This window comes from Cervus elaphus, chromosome 12, assembly GCF_910594005.1.
Source record: "Cervus elaphus chromosome 12, mCerEla1.1, whole genome shotgun sequence".
NCBI lineage: Eukaryota > Metazoa > Chordata > Mammalia > Artiodactyla > Cervidae > Cervus > Cervus elaphus.
In genome coordinates, this window is record NC_057826.1 from 17,161,976 (window position 1) to 17,176,767 (window position 14,792).

General features: G+C 39.4%; 1 protein-coding gene across 6 annotated transcripts in view; it reads right to left on the reverse strand.

Annotated features, from left to right (window-relative positions):
- The window catches only part of LIN52 (lin-52 DREAM MuvB core complex component), a 109,402-nt gene that overhangs the window by 35,827 nt on the left and 58,783 nt on the right, over window positions 1-14,792 (reverse strand). For 3 of the 6 annotated variants that reach the window (XM_043920349.1, XM_043920353.1, XM_043920350.1), the window contains exon 6: window positions 4,704-4,764. The exons of the other annotated variants lie outside the window; for them this stretch is intronic. In XM_043920349.1, the coding sequence (XP_043776284.1) occupies window positions 4,704-4,764 (61 nt within the window). The remainder of the gene's footprint in view (window positions 1-4,703; window positions 4,765-14,792) is intronic. 6 annotated transcript variants of the gene reach the window in all.

Consider the following 14,792-nt stretch of genomic DNA (forward strand, 5'->3'; position numbering starts at 1 on the left):
ACTCACTTATTACCTCTAGGCTCCTAACTCCCCTTCTCTGCCCTTCTTTGTAATACCGGTGCTGGACTCTGTAGCAGGCTATGTTCTTCCAGTGGTCTGACATTCAGCTTGCCAATAGAGAGGTGGGAGACTGCCAGAAGGTACTTTTCTTCCTTATTATGCTCAGTCACTCAGTCGTGTGAGACTCTTTGCAGCCCCATGGACTGTAGTCTGCTGGGCTTCTCTGTCCATGGAGTTTTCCAGGCAAGAATACTGGGGCAGATTGCCACTTCATACTCCAAGGGATCTTCCCGACCCAGGGACTGAACCCGTACCTCATGCATTTTGTGCACTGGCAGGCAGATTCTTTACCACTAGCACCACCAGGGAAGCTGCTTCCTTCTTGTAATGTGTGGTTTTTCTGTGCAGGACAAGCAGGTTGGCATGGAGGTGGGGGGTGTTCCAGAAATATTCATCTTGCCAATGGCTGCCCTCAGTTCAGTGCCCCCAAGCTAAGATTTTTCACCACCTCCTGGGCAGCTGCTTCTGCATTCACCAGCAGGGTGCCCTCTGGCAGTGGGCAGAAGGTCCTTTCCTCAGAGGTCTGAATCTCTGCCTTGAGGACATCTCTCTAAGTTCTTCTGTGTTCACTATCCTTGCACCTGGGGTGAAAGGGCGATGGAGGTGGAGTAGGAGCTTTCTTGCTCGCCTTACAGTCTTCTTTTACCCCTTTAAGTGAACTACCTTTCAACTAGTTAATAATTCTTTATTTAAAAATTTCCCTATTCAAATTACTCCTGACCAGACTCTGGCTGATACAATTACCCCAAAAGACCAAATAAACAGAATGCATGTGATGCCAAGTAAAGCTGATTCTCAAATTCTAATGTTAAAAAATGAATTCTAGGAATTACTGTTACAAATCTAGAGACATTCCCCAACATCAATTCTCAGTAAGACAACCATAAATATAAGGTTCCTCAAACCATGAGTACCAAGCACTGAAGAGCAAGAGTAAAGAACAAACTATTGCAGAAAAACTTTTGGATTTTGCTGTGATAAAATTACAAGATTAGTGGCTGACAAGAACCCAACAGATGAAAGAACCTGATTATAAGAAAGCATTTAATACTGCTTCTCCTGGCATCTTCCTTGCAAAATTAATTAAAACTAGCCAGGATATATGAGTCTCATGAATTGAAAACTGGCCTCAAGACCGCAAGGAGTGATTATAAACTGCTTTAAATCACATTGAGGAAAGTGTCTGGTAGAATGTCTGGAGAGTATTAGATTGGTTATAATCCAGTATTTCCATTAGTGCTTGTGAAAGTAAAGAGTAAGTTAATTAATACTTAGTAGACTAGAAGGGATTTGTAAAAACCAGTATGGTCTAAAATGAGACTTAGAAAAGTGAGAAAGATGTACAAAAGGTAAACTTGTTCTCTTTACTATGAATAATTAATATAAAAAATAAATTTCACCTAGTGATCTCAAGACCTCCATATGCATATAGGCTATATGAAGTTAACAGTGAAGAAACAAAGATTTTTATCTGGGCTAACAACAGCAGCCTCCTTGGGGGACCTAATTCCTTTCCATGTATAGAGGTTATAAACTCAGAGAGAGAAGAGTGTTTGAATCTATAAACAATCCTTCGCACAGCTATTATCATCCAGCAGTTAAGAATACCAGAACTTCCTTTATATGTGGATTTGCACATTTACAAATACACAGAGTGACTTCCCTGGTGGCCTGGTGGTCTCTGTCTTCATCTCCTGTTTGCTTAGCTGTTCGCCAAATGTGGCACGCCTCAGGCCTTTGCATTCACAGCTGCTTAGGCCCAGACTATTCCTTACCCACTAGGGGCAGCAATCACCACCCTCACCCCCATCTACTCCCTGCCCGTCCTTAAAGACTACTTAGGATTACTTTCTCTGACCCTGTCTGAGATAAGTGACTTTCCCGAGTGCTCTCTAATAAACTGTTATCTCAGGACCAGAATGTTCTTCTCTACAACCCTGTGCTCAGCAGAGCATATCTACATAGTAGGTACAAAATAATCATACCGAATGATTAGGGAGAAAAAAACAAAACAAAACAGCCCTTTCAGAAGTTACTATTAACTTAGAAATTCTTAAACATGGCTCAGTACTCTGATACTTAAACAGGGTTTAACTCTGATTATGTATCTCACTTTAGGAAGCTGTCTTAAAACCAGCCAGTGGTTTTTAACTTTTTGGGGGTCACAGACTGGCAGACGTGGCTGTCTACTCATAACCATTCCCCCCATTTTTGTTATTAAAACCCTGGTTTTATTCAAGTACAGGGTGATCATGTGCTTGGGGGAGACTGGGTTCCTTCCCAGTCCCCAAGGGTGAACCATTACTGGTCCATCCAAACCGATCGTGCTAGCCTCATTCCTCCTGACAGAAATTCGTTTAGGCACAGGAATGTGACTAATGCCATTCAGCAGCATGTGAGGGGAAATATCCTTCAGAGCTTCTGTGGTTTTTCTCACTGATCAGATTGGGGACCAGAGGGACACAATTCCCTTCTCTACCTTAGGATACTATTGTCGGTGCGCATGTGCATGCTAAGTCGCTTCAGTCATGTTCAGCTCTTTACGACCCCATGGACAGTAAGTAGTTCCTCTGTCCACGGGATTTTCTAGACAAGAATACTGGAGTGGGTTGCCATGCCCTCCTCCAGGCAATCTTGCAGACCCAGGGATTCAACCAGTGTCTCCTATGTCTCCTGTACTGGCAGACAGGTTCTTTACCGCTAGTACCACCTAGGAAGCCCCTATTGTTGGTACATGATGTCAAAAACTGTAGTAGCCATCTAGTAAATATGATGGAAGCCAAACTAAGAAGGAATCCAACACATTAAAGATGGCACAGCAGAAAGGTGGAACTAACAGTGGTCTCTGATGCTAATGGTGAGTCAGTGAATTAACCAACCCTAAAAATGACGCATCTCTGGACTTCTTGTTACACAGAACACCTTTATCCTTTAAACCATTGTAATTGGGCTTTCTGTAATTTGCAGACAAAAGCAACCTGACTCACAGTATATTGGTTTGCTGGGGCTGTGGTAACCAACTACCACACACAGAGTGGCTTAACTACTGTCTCACAGTTCTGAAGGCTGGATCAAGAGGGCAGCAGGGTAGCTTCCTTCAGAGGGCTGTGAGGAAACGATCTGCTCCAGGCCTTTCTCCTTAGCTTTTAGGTGGCTGTCACCTCCCTGTGTTTCTCCATATCATCTTCTCTCTCTGTATGTGTGTCTCTGTTTAAATTTCCCCCCTTTATAAGGACACCAGTCAAACTGGATTAGGACCCACCCTAGGGACCTCATTTTAACTTGATTACCTCTGTAAAGATCCTATGTTCAAGTAAGTTCATACTTGGAGATACTAGACAGAGGATAAGATGGTTGGATGGCATCACTGACTCAATGGATATGAGTTTGAGCAGACTCTGGGAGTTGGTGATGGACAGGGAAGCCTGGCATGCTGCATTCCATGGGGTCACAAAGAGCTGGACATGACAGAGTGACTAAACTGAACTGAACTGAGATACTACGGTTTTGGGACTCTGATGTACCTTTTTTAGGGGGACACAATTCAACCCATAATGGAGACCTTTACAAAAATCTAGTGAAAGTCATGGATACTTTCTGCAGAAAAGTATACATGTATATGTACACACATCCAATTTTGTTTACAATTTCAGGAGATTCATGGACTCTTAGGTTAAAATCCACAGCTAAAGCATCTTCCTGAACAAGAGAGACACTTGAGCGTTACCTACACACATGCAGAAGCTTAAATCAGTAACTGCCTAAGTAGCAACATTATACTGCAGGTAATTCTAAGGGTACTGTGCTATGTATGGTCATCAAGGGGTATCATTGAGGAATTGGTTCCAGGACCCCCTTAGGACACCAAAATCTGTGGATGCTCAAGTTTTTTATATAAAATGATGTAGTATCTGCATAAAACCTATGCACTTTCTCTTGTATACTTTATGTCATCTCTAGATATAAATATCTAATATAGTATGAATGCTATGTAAATAGCTGTGAATACAATATAAATACTATATAAACAGTTGCAGCAAATTCAGGTTTTACTTTTTAGAACTTCCTAGAAAAAAAATTTTTTTAAATATTTTCAATCTGTGGTTGGTTGAATCTGCAAATATGGAACCCAGGGATATGGAGGGCTGACTATATAAATAAAAGAGTAAAGAGATAATTTATTAAATGAAGATTATGCTAAGCTCACCAGAAAACTTTAGAAAAGGGAGTTACCAAGATAGTCTTCTCTTAAAGGCATAAAGTCAATAATATTCTTTATTTTACTTGAAAATTTTAGGCATAATTTGGGTGAGACTGTTTTACCTTAGAATTCCTAGCATTAAATCATTCTTATAGGAACTTCCCTGGTGGTTCAGTGGTTAGGACTTTATGCTTCACTGTCAAGGGCATGGGATCAATCCCTGGTCATGGAACTAAGATCCTGCAAGCCATGCAGCAAGACCAAAAAAAGAAAAAAGAAATATTTCTTATAATTAAATGAAAATATATAATCTACACTGAAAAGTATTAGTACAAAGAGAAAACACACTTAATTTGCATTAATCTGTTAATATTCAATAAGTCTTAAAACCTAAAATAGTTGAGATCTAACCACCAGGAATGAAGAGCCTTTAAATACTCACTTCCATGGCCCAACAACAGGCGTTGTCAGTAAGGTTGGAAGGAACTCTGGGGCCAAGCAAACTGGCAGGTAGCAAAGGTGAGAGAGAAATGGAAGGAAAACTGTAATCATCTGGGTATAACATCAATGTAACTTCCAACATGTGAAGAACTAAAAAATTCTGAAACTTTGAGCTATTTGGCTTTGAGAAATAGCATTCAAAATCAGTAAGGGCCATTTGTAAACTGTGGCAATCAGGTTGAATAAGCTTGATTTCTGTTCTCTGGAGATGAATAAGATGGTGTTGTTGTTCAGCTGCTAAGTCATGTCCGACTCTTTGTGACCCCATGGACTGCAGCACACCAGGCTTCCCTGTCCTTCACCATCTCCTGGAGCTTGCTCAAACTCATGTCCATTGAGATGGTGATGTCATCCAACCATCTCATCCTCTGTAGCTCCCTTCTCCTCCTGCCCTCAATCTTTCCCAGCATCAGGTGGCCAAAGTATTGGAGCTTCAGCTTCAGCATCAGGCATGCCAATAATGAAGCTGAGGCTTAGTAATGGTAAGAACAGGCTTCCCTGGTGGCTCAGTGGTAAAGAATCCACCTGGTAAAGAATACAGGCGATGCAAGTTTGACCCCTGAGTCAGGAAGATCCCCTGGAGAAGGAAATGGCAACCCACTCCAGTATTCTTGCCTGGCAAATCCCCTGGGCAGAGGAGTCTGGCGGGCTACAGTCCATGGGGTTGCAGAAGAGTCAGACATGACCTAGCAACTAAACAACAACGATAAGAACAGCAGACAGACATCTTCCTTCCTCCTTACCATTAAAAATTGCTGCTAAACTAAGTTAAATTATAAGGTGAAGTGTCATACGAACAAATTATTGAAAATTTGATCATTAAGATACCTCTGAAGTTGAAACAAAGAATTGGGAACATTTGCAAAACCACATGGCAAATGATACACAAAATCCTTAATTACTGAGACTAAGAAGTTACACATTTTTTCTTCCATAGGAAATCCTGAGTTATGGAACTCACACTGAGTGATAACAAAAACTAACTCTGCCTGAGGGAACAGGGAGACATTATAAGGAGAAGGTGGGATTTGAAATGGCCTTAACGGCTATGTAGTTTTCCAGATAAAACTGGAAAAACCAGGTTGATGTTAGCAAAGTCTTTCTGTGAAGGCCCGAGGAATGTGCATTTTATCTTATAAGACCCAAGGAGCCAAAGAACAAAGAATAAGCAGAAGTATGACATAACTGGCTTTGTTTTTTAAGAAGTATCTGCAATAGTAGAGGATACTTTTTCACCACTGACCGTGGCAACTAACAAGTTCACACACCTAACAGATGCTCAATTAATAGTTGTTGACTGATTGACTGAAGCCTTAGGAAAGGGTTATCAGAACTGTAGACTGACACATAAATAAGGGTTAGTCCAAAAAGGCAATCCTGGGTATTCACATAAAGAAAAAGCACTATGTAAGGCTTAATGTTTGTTTTTTGTTATTGCTCAAAATGGGGTTAGTATTATGATCTGTAACCAAATAATGCCAATTCTTCTTTTCCCACATTAATATGACTTTATCTGGCTTAAAATAGGAGGACAAAGCAAATCAATAACCTTATCTAGAGGAGGAAATAGAGCCAAGTAAAATCGCATCTAAAACATCAATGTTTATTTCAGTCTGTAAGCCTTTTTTTTTTTCCCTTGTCTGTACAGTCCCCAATCATCCCTGAGATACAAGCGATTGGGCTCTTCTGGACCCACCAGTTAAGGGGAGGGAACATTTATCTACCGTCAATTCATGGGACACTAATCTCCTTCCCACTCCTCTGATTACAAGCAAGCAGGATGCTAGAGGAAAAGCCTCAACTGAAGCTTTAAAAATAAATAAATAAACCCAGCCCCTTCTGCTCCAGGAATACAGAAAAGATTGGCATTAATACAAGAGAAAGTGATCTGCCCAAACAAAAGCCAATCTGAAGGAGGCACCAGCGCCACAAGCTAGCCTGGCATTATTGCTAGGAAGAGGGCACCCTTGTTAAAAATGTATATTTTAATTTTCTGTATTGCAAAAGGCCCCAATTTGCCCGGGGATCTAGCTAAGCTGCCATTTTCTACTACGACAGAGTCTAATCTTTATTTAATGGATTTAGCATCTATCTTCACTAGAGCGGTCTCTAAGGAAAGGGGAGGGGAGAATGAAGGGGCAGAAAAGAGATGCTCAGATCCCCTCCCCCTTTCATCCATCCGGCACTCATGTTTGTGTTCAAAATTCAATTACCTCCTTATTGATACTTCACAGAGATATTTAAGCTGCAAACATGAAGCCCTGATTTCCCAAGGGGCCATGCCCCTCTCTATTTCACTGCTCTGCTTCCCCCTGGGTGAATTCCTGAGGCGTCCATATTAATAGGTAATCAGTCACAATTCATTTATTAAACAGCAAGCAAGGTTTATCAGCCTGCCCTGATTAGCCCGAAGAAACCACTGAATTCCTAATTTATTTATGGAAATGTAAGTGTCTTTTTGAATTCCATTCAGGAGCTGCAGGAGCGCTGTGGTCGTAGCGCGCTGCACTCTTACCGGCAGCACAAGCAGCGCCTTCAGGACCACGGCCGCTGGCCACCAGAAGGCAAAGAGCCAGGGATGCACACACAGAGGCTCCTCTTGGCCACGCGATTTGGCTCCATGTAATCCTTGGATTAGTACTTATTTGATTGCTTTCTGTTTACATAAAAGAGTTGGAAATGTTGTCACTAGGCAGCCATTACAATCCACCATAACAAAAATCAACCCCTGGGACGCTGCTTGTTGATTGGCAGAAAAGTGGCCCTAAATGAAGTAGAACTGAGGACCTCAGTGAGCTAAAAGACAATCCTTCTTCTCAGAGTTCAAACCAACACCAGACTTGAATACAAACCAAAACCACTAAAATAAAACTTCTTGAGCGTTCCTTTTAGATTAGTAGCTGAGCCAGATCCTGTTTTAATTCTGTTCTGTTCTAGGCTGCAGTGACAAAACAGCTTTGTGTGTAATTTCCACAATTCTAATCAATCAGCAATTCACACAAAATTGCCCATTACTAATTAAAAGGCCAATACAGATTAAATAAAGCTCTTACGAGTAGCATTAAAACCCATGCTAACTGCCCCAATAGGTGCAATTAGAAAAGACACTGTTTATGGGACATGAGCAGATCATGTAAACTAGACTCTTGCTTTCACCTAGAATTACAGGACAGTTTCTTCAGAAAAATGATTTTAAAAAATTAAAAAATGTAGCCAGTGTTTCAATACCAGTGAAGAAGGCTGTTAATGCTATCTTTCTATGGGTTATCCATAGCCAATATTTTCAAATGCTGCTCTGCTTTCTTCACACAGTTCACTATGAATAAGAGCAACCTCCCCACATAATCTGCTCTATGAAGTGAAAGGCAAACCATAATCATGAGAACAATATCAAATTCTGACTGACAGACACTCTACAATGTACCTGACCAGTACTCCTTAAAACTGCCAAGGTCATCAACAGCAAAAAATCTGAGAAACTGCCATAGCCAGAGGAACCAACAAAGAGCTATGACTAAATGTAATTATGACATCCTAGAAGAGACCCTGAAACAGAAAAACATTAGGGCAAACTAGGGAAATCCGAATTAAAGTATGGGGAAAAGTGAAAAAGGAAAGTTCATTACTTGTAACAAATGTACCACAATAACCATAATAAAGGAAACTAGGTATGGGTTATATGGGAACACCCTTTTACGATTTTCATATCTTAAAGTGTTCTAAAATTTTAAATTAATTAAAAAAACAGAAAGTGGCAATTTATAAACTAAATTAGAAAGTGGCCAAAACATAAGTAACTTTTATATTTTTATAAGAGAAGATTTTAAAAGATCATTTTTCATTAATAATATCTTTGAAATATAAACACATTAATAAATTTAAATTTTTCATATATTTTTAAAATTTAAAATTTAAAAATTTCATATATATTTGTTTCTACTTCACAGGAATAGCAAAAATATATTTAGTATATATTTAGCTATTAAACATATTCTCTAGAAAATGTCATCTCCATTCAAGATGTTAATAACTATTATAATTACAATGGGAAATTCCCCAACATACACACACAAATACACACACACAAAAAGGTAAACCAGTTGTAATATTAAACTAAAATATACTTAGGAGGACTATTTGTAAAGAAAATCAATATACCCTCAAGTCAACATTAACACTCTTCAGATTGTGTTGATGTTCTTCTCCTTGAGTTTGAATCATCAAGAAATGACTTGCATGTGGTTTGGCTAGAGATGAAACAAGGTCAAGTCAGAAGCACTAGCTCTCCCCACTCTCAAATAAACAATCGTATGCAATAGGATTCTGTTAATAATTCTAGAGTGAAACATAATAAAATTTTCTTTAAAGGTCCAATGTCTTTATTTGAACTGTCCAATACATAAAAATACTATGTATGGCTCAGACTTCTATCACACTTGGAGAAAAGCAAAAAATGCATCATGGCAGGCATGCTTGTAAGAACTGCTACAGAGTCAGAGAATTTGAGTCACAGCTCTCGGGCTATCCTAGATATTTGTGGACTACAAAATGAGGTCATGGTCCAACTTACTCAAGTCCAGTTGTCAGGCTTTGGAAACTATGCACTTAAAGCATTTAGCATAGTATCTATTATTAGGTATTTATATACCTGTTGAAACTATGATTATCAATGTTCCTCAGTAGGTACCTGATGACTATAGGCAGAAAACCTGAGAAAACAAAAAGTTAACTGAAGAATCTAAAAACAACCCATCTGTTGAATCCATTAATACAGCACCCATGGAAAATCAATGCTCCTACTTGAACCACTTAACAACCTATATGGAAGGCAAAGCAGCTATTCATCACGTATATGGCACAGATGAGAAAAAGGAAAAATTAGGCAGGTAAGTGATTCACTCAAGGTCAATAGTTAATACAAGCAAAGCCAAGACTTGAATACTTCTGACTCCAAATGGTCTCCCATTCTACACCACAGGCATGTTTTGTCCTCCGGCAGATAACTCTGATTTCTCTGGCATATCACTCTAACCCATGTCAAATTCCTTACAACAAAACCCCCTGCAATGTCACAAGATTTCCTAAACTCCGATGCTTTCTTCAGGCACTACAACGTTAAGGAAATCTCAAAATGAAAAAAGAACTACTCAAATAGCATTCTATTTGTATTAAATTATCAACACAAACAGACTGGTCAATCACTTTAATTTTTCTTTTAATTTATGCTCATGTACAACCTAATTTCCTCACCAATAAATTTCACTGACATCTTTGGCCAAAGCAGTTTGTTATCTCACTCTTGACATATACACATTTCCAAATATAAGACAGAACAAAGACATGCTCAAATCCTTTCTAAATATTCTGTCCTTTATCACCCAAAAAAAGAATTAGTATATTAAGTAACGTCTTATTGCAAGCTATCATTCTTGCTTGCAAGAATGGTGGGAAAATATGTCTTCTAGATTTGTGGACTCTAAATGTTGTTTTCATTCAAAATAGTAATACATGAAACACATATAGAAAAAATATTAAAATGTTCTTTCTGATATTTGTCCCAACATGTGGCCCTTTATCAGTCCTACTAAAAAAGTTTCCAGGAGTTATCCCCTATGTACGCACATTTTAACAAAAACTTTAAAGGGAACACTGCCATCTACTGAACCACATTCATCACCATTCTCTATTACAGTGATACCTAATTTAATGGCTCTATGGGACCAAAAAATTTTAATACTAAGGATGTTTATGTTAAAAGTAAACTTTTAAGGCATATAAAGTGGTATACATTCACGGCTACCCTGACAGAGATACCCCAGGAAACAATTTCTATTACTCTCATCCAATGTATAAGGCCTGCTCTAAGCAATACTTTGAAATTTGGGGGGTTGGTTCCCTTCCTCTTCAACATCCTTTTTTCCTACCTGACTGGAAAACTACGAATGCTTGATACTCTTTCATGAGCTTCCCATATGAAACCATATGAAAGGCTGTGAGAGCTGTCATTTCCATTTAAGGATAGACTGGCAATAAGACTTGAGTGAATTAGTTTCAATTTTTATCTTACCCACTAATTTTAAATTAAGAAAATTTAAGCATAACATATACATAGAAAAAAGAACAAATCTTAAAAGAGTATACATATGAGGAATTTCACAAAATGAACACATCTGTGTAGGAACCACAAACATCTATGAATATATAGAGAACTATTGCCAGCACCCCAGAAGACTCTCTCCTCAAGGCCATTCCAGCCACCACTATACCCCAAATGCAACCATTATTTTTATTTATATCGCCATTAATTATCTTTGCTTGTTTTTGAACTTTCTATAAATGATATAGTATAATATATATTGTTTTGTGTCTAGTTTTATTTACTCAAGGTTAAGTTTCTGATGCCAAAGAATGCTCAAACTACTGCACAATTGTACTCATCTCACATGCTAGTAAAGTAATGCTCAAGATTCTCCAAGCAAGGCTTCAGCAATACGTGAACCATGAACTTCCAGATGTTCAAGCTGGTTTTAGAAAAGGCACAGGAACAAGAGATCAAATTGCCAACATCCGCTGGATTATCGAAAAAGCAAGAGAGTTCCAGAAAAACATCTGCTTTATCGACTATGCCAAAGCCTTTGACTGTGTGGATCACAACAAACTGTGGAAAATTCTTCAAGACGTGGGAATACCAGACCACCTGACCTGCCTCTTGAGAAATCTGTAGGCAGGTCAGGAAGCAACAGTTAGAACTGGACATGGAACAACAGACTGGTTCCAAACAGGAAAAGGAGTACGTCAAGGCTGTATATCATCACCCTGCTTATTTAACTTAATATGCAGAGTAAGTACATCATGCGAAATGCTGGACTGGATGAAGCACAAGCTGGAATCAAGATTGCTGGGAGAAATATCAATAACCTCAGATATGCAGATGACACCACCCTTATGGCAGAAAGCAAAGAAGAATTAAAGAGCCTCTTGATGAAAGTGAAAGAGGAGACTGAAAAAGCTGGCTTAAAACTCAACATTCAGAAAACTAAGATCATGGCATCCAGTCCCATCACTTCATGGCAAATAGATGGGGAAACAGTGAAAACAGTGGTTGACTTTATTTTTTCAGGCTCCAAAATCACTGCAGATGGTGATTACAGCCATGAAATTAAAAGACGCTTCCTTCTTGGAAGGAAAGTTATGACCAACCTAGACAGCATGTTAAAAAGCAGAGACATTACTTTGTCAACAAAGGTCCTTCTAGTCAAGGGTATGGTTTTTCCAGTAGTCATGTATAGATGTGAGAGCTGGACTATAAAAAATTTTTTTTCATAATATAAAAAGCTGAGCGCCGAAGAATTGATGCTTTTGAACTGTGGTGTTGGAGAAGACTCTTGAGAGTCCCTTGGACTGCAAGGAGATCCAACCAGTCCATCCTAAAGGAGATCAGTCCTGAGTGTTCATTGGAAGGACTGATGTTAAAGCTGAAACTCCAATACTTTGGCCACCTGATGCGAACAGCTGACTTATTTGAAAAGACTCTGATGCTGGGAAAGATTGAGGACAGGAGGAGAAGGGGACGACAGAGGATGAGATGGTTGGATGGCATCACTGACTCAATGGAGATGAATTTGAGTAGACTCCGGGAGTTGGTGATGGACAGGGAAGCCTGGCATGCTGTGGTCCATGGGGTCGCAAAGAGTCAGATGTGACTGAACTGACCTGAAGTTTTTGAGACTCATTCATGTTGCTTCATACAGCGATAGTTTGTTCATTTTCAAAACTGTGTAGTATCCTACAGGGCTTCTGTGGTAGCTCAGCTAGTAAAGAATCTGCCCGAAATGCAGGAGATCCCATACTGATTCCTGGGTCAGGAAGTTCCCCGGGAGAAAGGATAGACTATTCATTCCAGTATTCCTGGGCTTCCCTGGTGGCTCAGATGGTAAAGAATCAGCCTGCAATGTGGGAGACCTGGGTTTGATCCCTGGGTCGGGAAGATCCCATGGAGGAGGGCATGGCAACCCACTCCAGTATTCTTGCCTGGAGAATCCCCATGGACAGAGGAGCCTGGCGGGATACAGTCCATTGGGTCACAATGAATCAGACACAACTGAGCGACTAAGCACATACAGCACACAGTATCCTAGAAATAGACCATAATTTATCTACTGATTCTATCATCACAGAATTTTTGGACTGTTCTAGTTTGGGTCTATTATGAATCATTCTGAGTATTTTTGTATGCATCTTTTGTTATACAATTTCTGGGGTATATATCTAGCACTGGAATTATTAAGTTATAGGCTGTTAAGTATAATCAGCCTTAATAGATACCGCCTAACAGCTTTCCAAAATATTGTACTGATAACCACATGCCATTTAAAGTCTCACACATTTCTCAGCAAAGGGCCAATCTTTCAATTGTAAACTGTCCCCATTTACAAGAATCTGAGACACTTGGAAGCAAGTAGAGAGTACTTTAGGGAAGGGAGGTCAGAGTTGCTGAACTCATAATCTGAGACCTTCCCAGACTCTCAATTTCCCTTGGAAGACTATGACCTATAGTTCAGGATCCCTAGAAGCCTATTTTGAGAACAGAAGAGTCTGTCTCCCATGTCACTGTACTCCAATACCAATTTATCAGCAGGTTTCTCCCACCCAGGTTCTCCTAAACACTCTCTGAACTCTAATCAATATCTCAAACTCCCAGATACAAATATTGTATGTTTCTGAGCACAGCTAAGTTGTCTTAGTTAGAATTCAGACATTTTCCCTTCCTATCAGATTATACGGAATGCATTTTGAAGTAAAGAGGTTTCAGAAAACAAAAGAACAACAAAAACCTAATGATATTACTGGAATTGAACTGGAATTACTATAATGGGAATCCCTCCTCCAAGATTTACCCTATTTATAGTGACAAAGACTTGTCAATAATGTGAGAATCCCATGCCTAACTTCATTCATGTACTGATCAGTCCTGGTGCAGCCTTATCTCATCATGATGTCTCAACTAAAAGGCAAAAAGGAGACAGCTGCCAGAATATTTTAATACCTATGAATTTAGAGAATTGCTCTACGTCAGTCTAATCATTTTGTAGAGTTATAAAAATATCTGCTACAAAAGTGGTGCTATAAGGATGTGTCCTTATGTAGCTGAGGGTAATAAAACAGTGCACAGTCCTGGGTCACAGTCTGCCAAACCAGAGCTGACGCACATCAGTGCTGCTGTGCGTTTTTAAAACTGTTCTGGCTAATCTTTTTGAAGGACTCCTGTTTGTTTATGTAAAGAAGAATTAGCTGCAATAGTAACCAACTGCTTCGGGGCTTCAAAATGAGCTGTGCCTAATGAAAATTCAGAATTCACCACTGCATGTCACAAGGAGGTTAACATTTAACATGTAGACTTTTTAAAAAAGGGAAAAAAATCAGTATTTTTTGAAAAATTAAGGATCTTTGAGACTCTGATGGGTAGTAAATCCATTCAGTATAGAAAGCAGAAATAATCAAGATCATTGCCTAGGTACAAGTCAAACTCAGCTCACTCCAGAAATGCTTGACGGTGACTACTTTCCTATCTCTCTTTGTTGCCACTTCACAGGCTTAACCGGGTAAACCAGGAGAGGCTGCTACATGGTTTGGTGGCCAAATTATAATGTAAGTTATTCTGTCTCCCTAACTGACTACTGGACAAATAAAATAAGGCAAATATTTTGTTGTTCAGTTGCTAAGTCGTGTCTGACTCTGTGCGACCCGGTGGACTGCAGCACTCCAGGCTTCCCTGTCCTTGATGCCTTTTTACTATACCAGCACACTGCAAGCAAGGGAAAGGATATGAGAAAAAGGATCTGTGTAGGTTAATCAAACAGTAACTGCTGCATGGAATGCTACATTTTACATGAAATCTCACAGTGAGAAGGAAACCAATTTGCCAAAGATGAAATACAGTGTTTCTTTCACTCTAGTTTAAATGTCATTTTTTTTAAAAAAGACTCTATCCAACCACCTTCAGCCCACTATGGTCTCTCATTTTTGAATT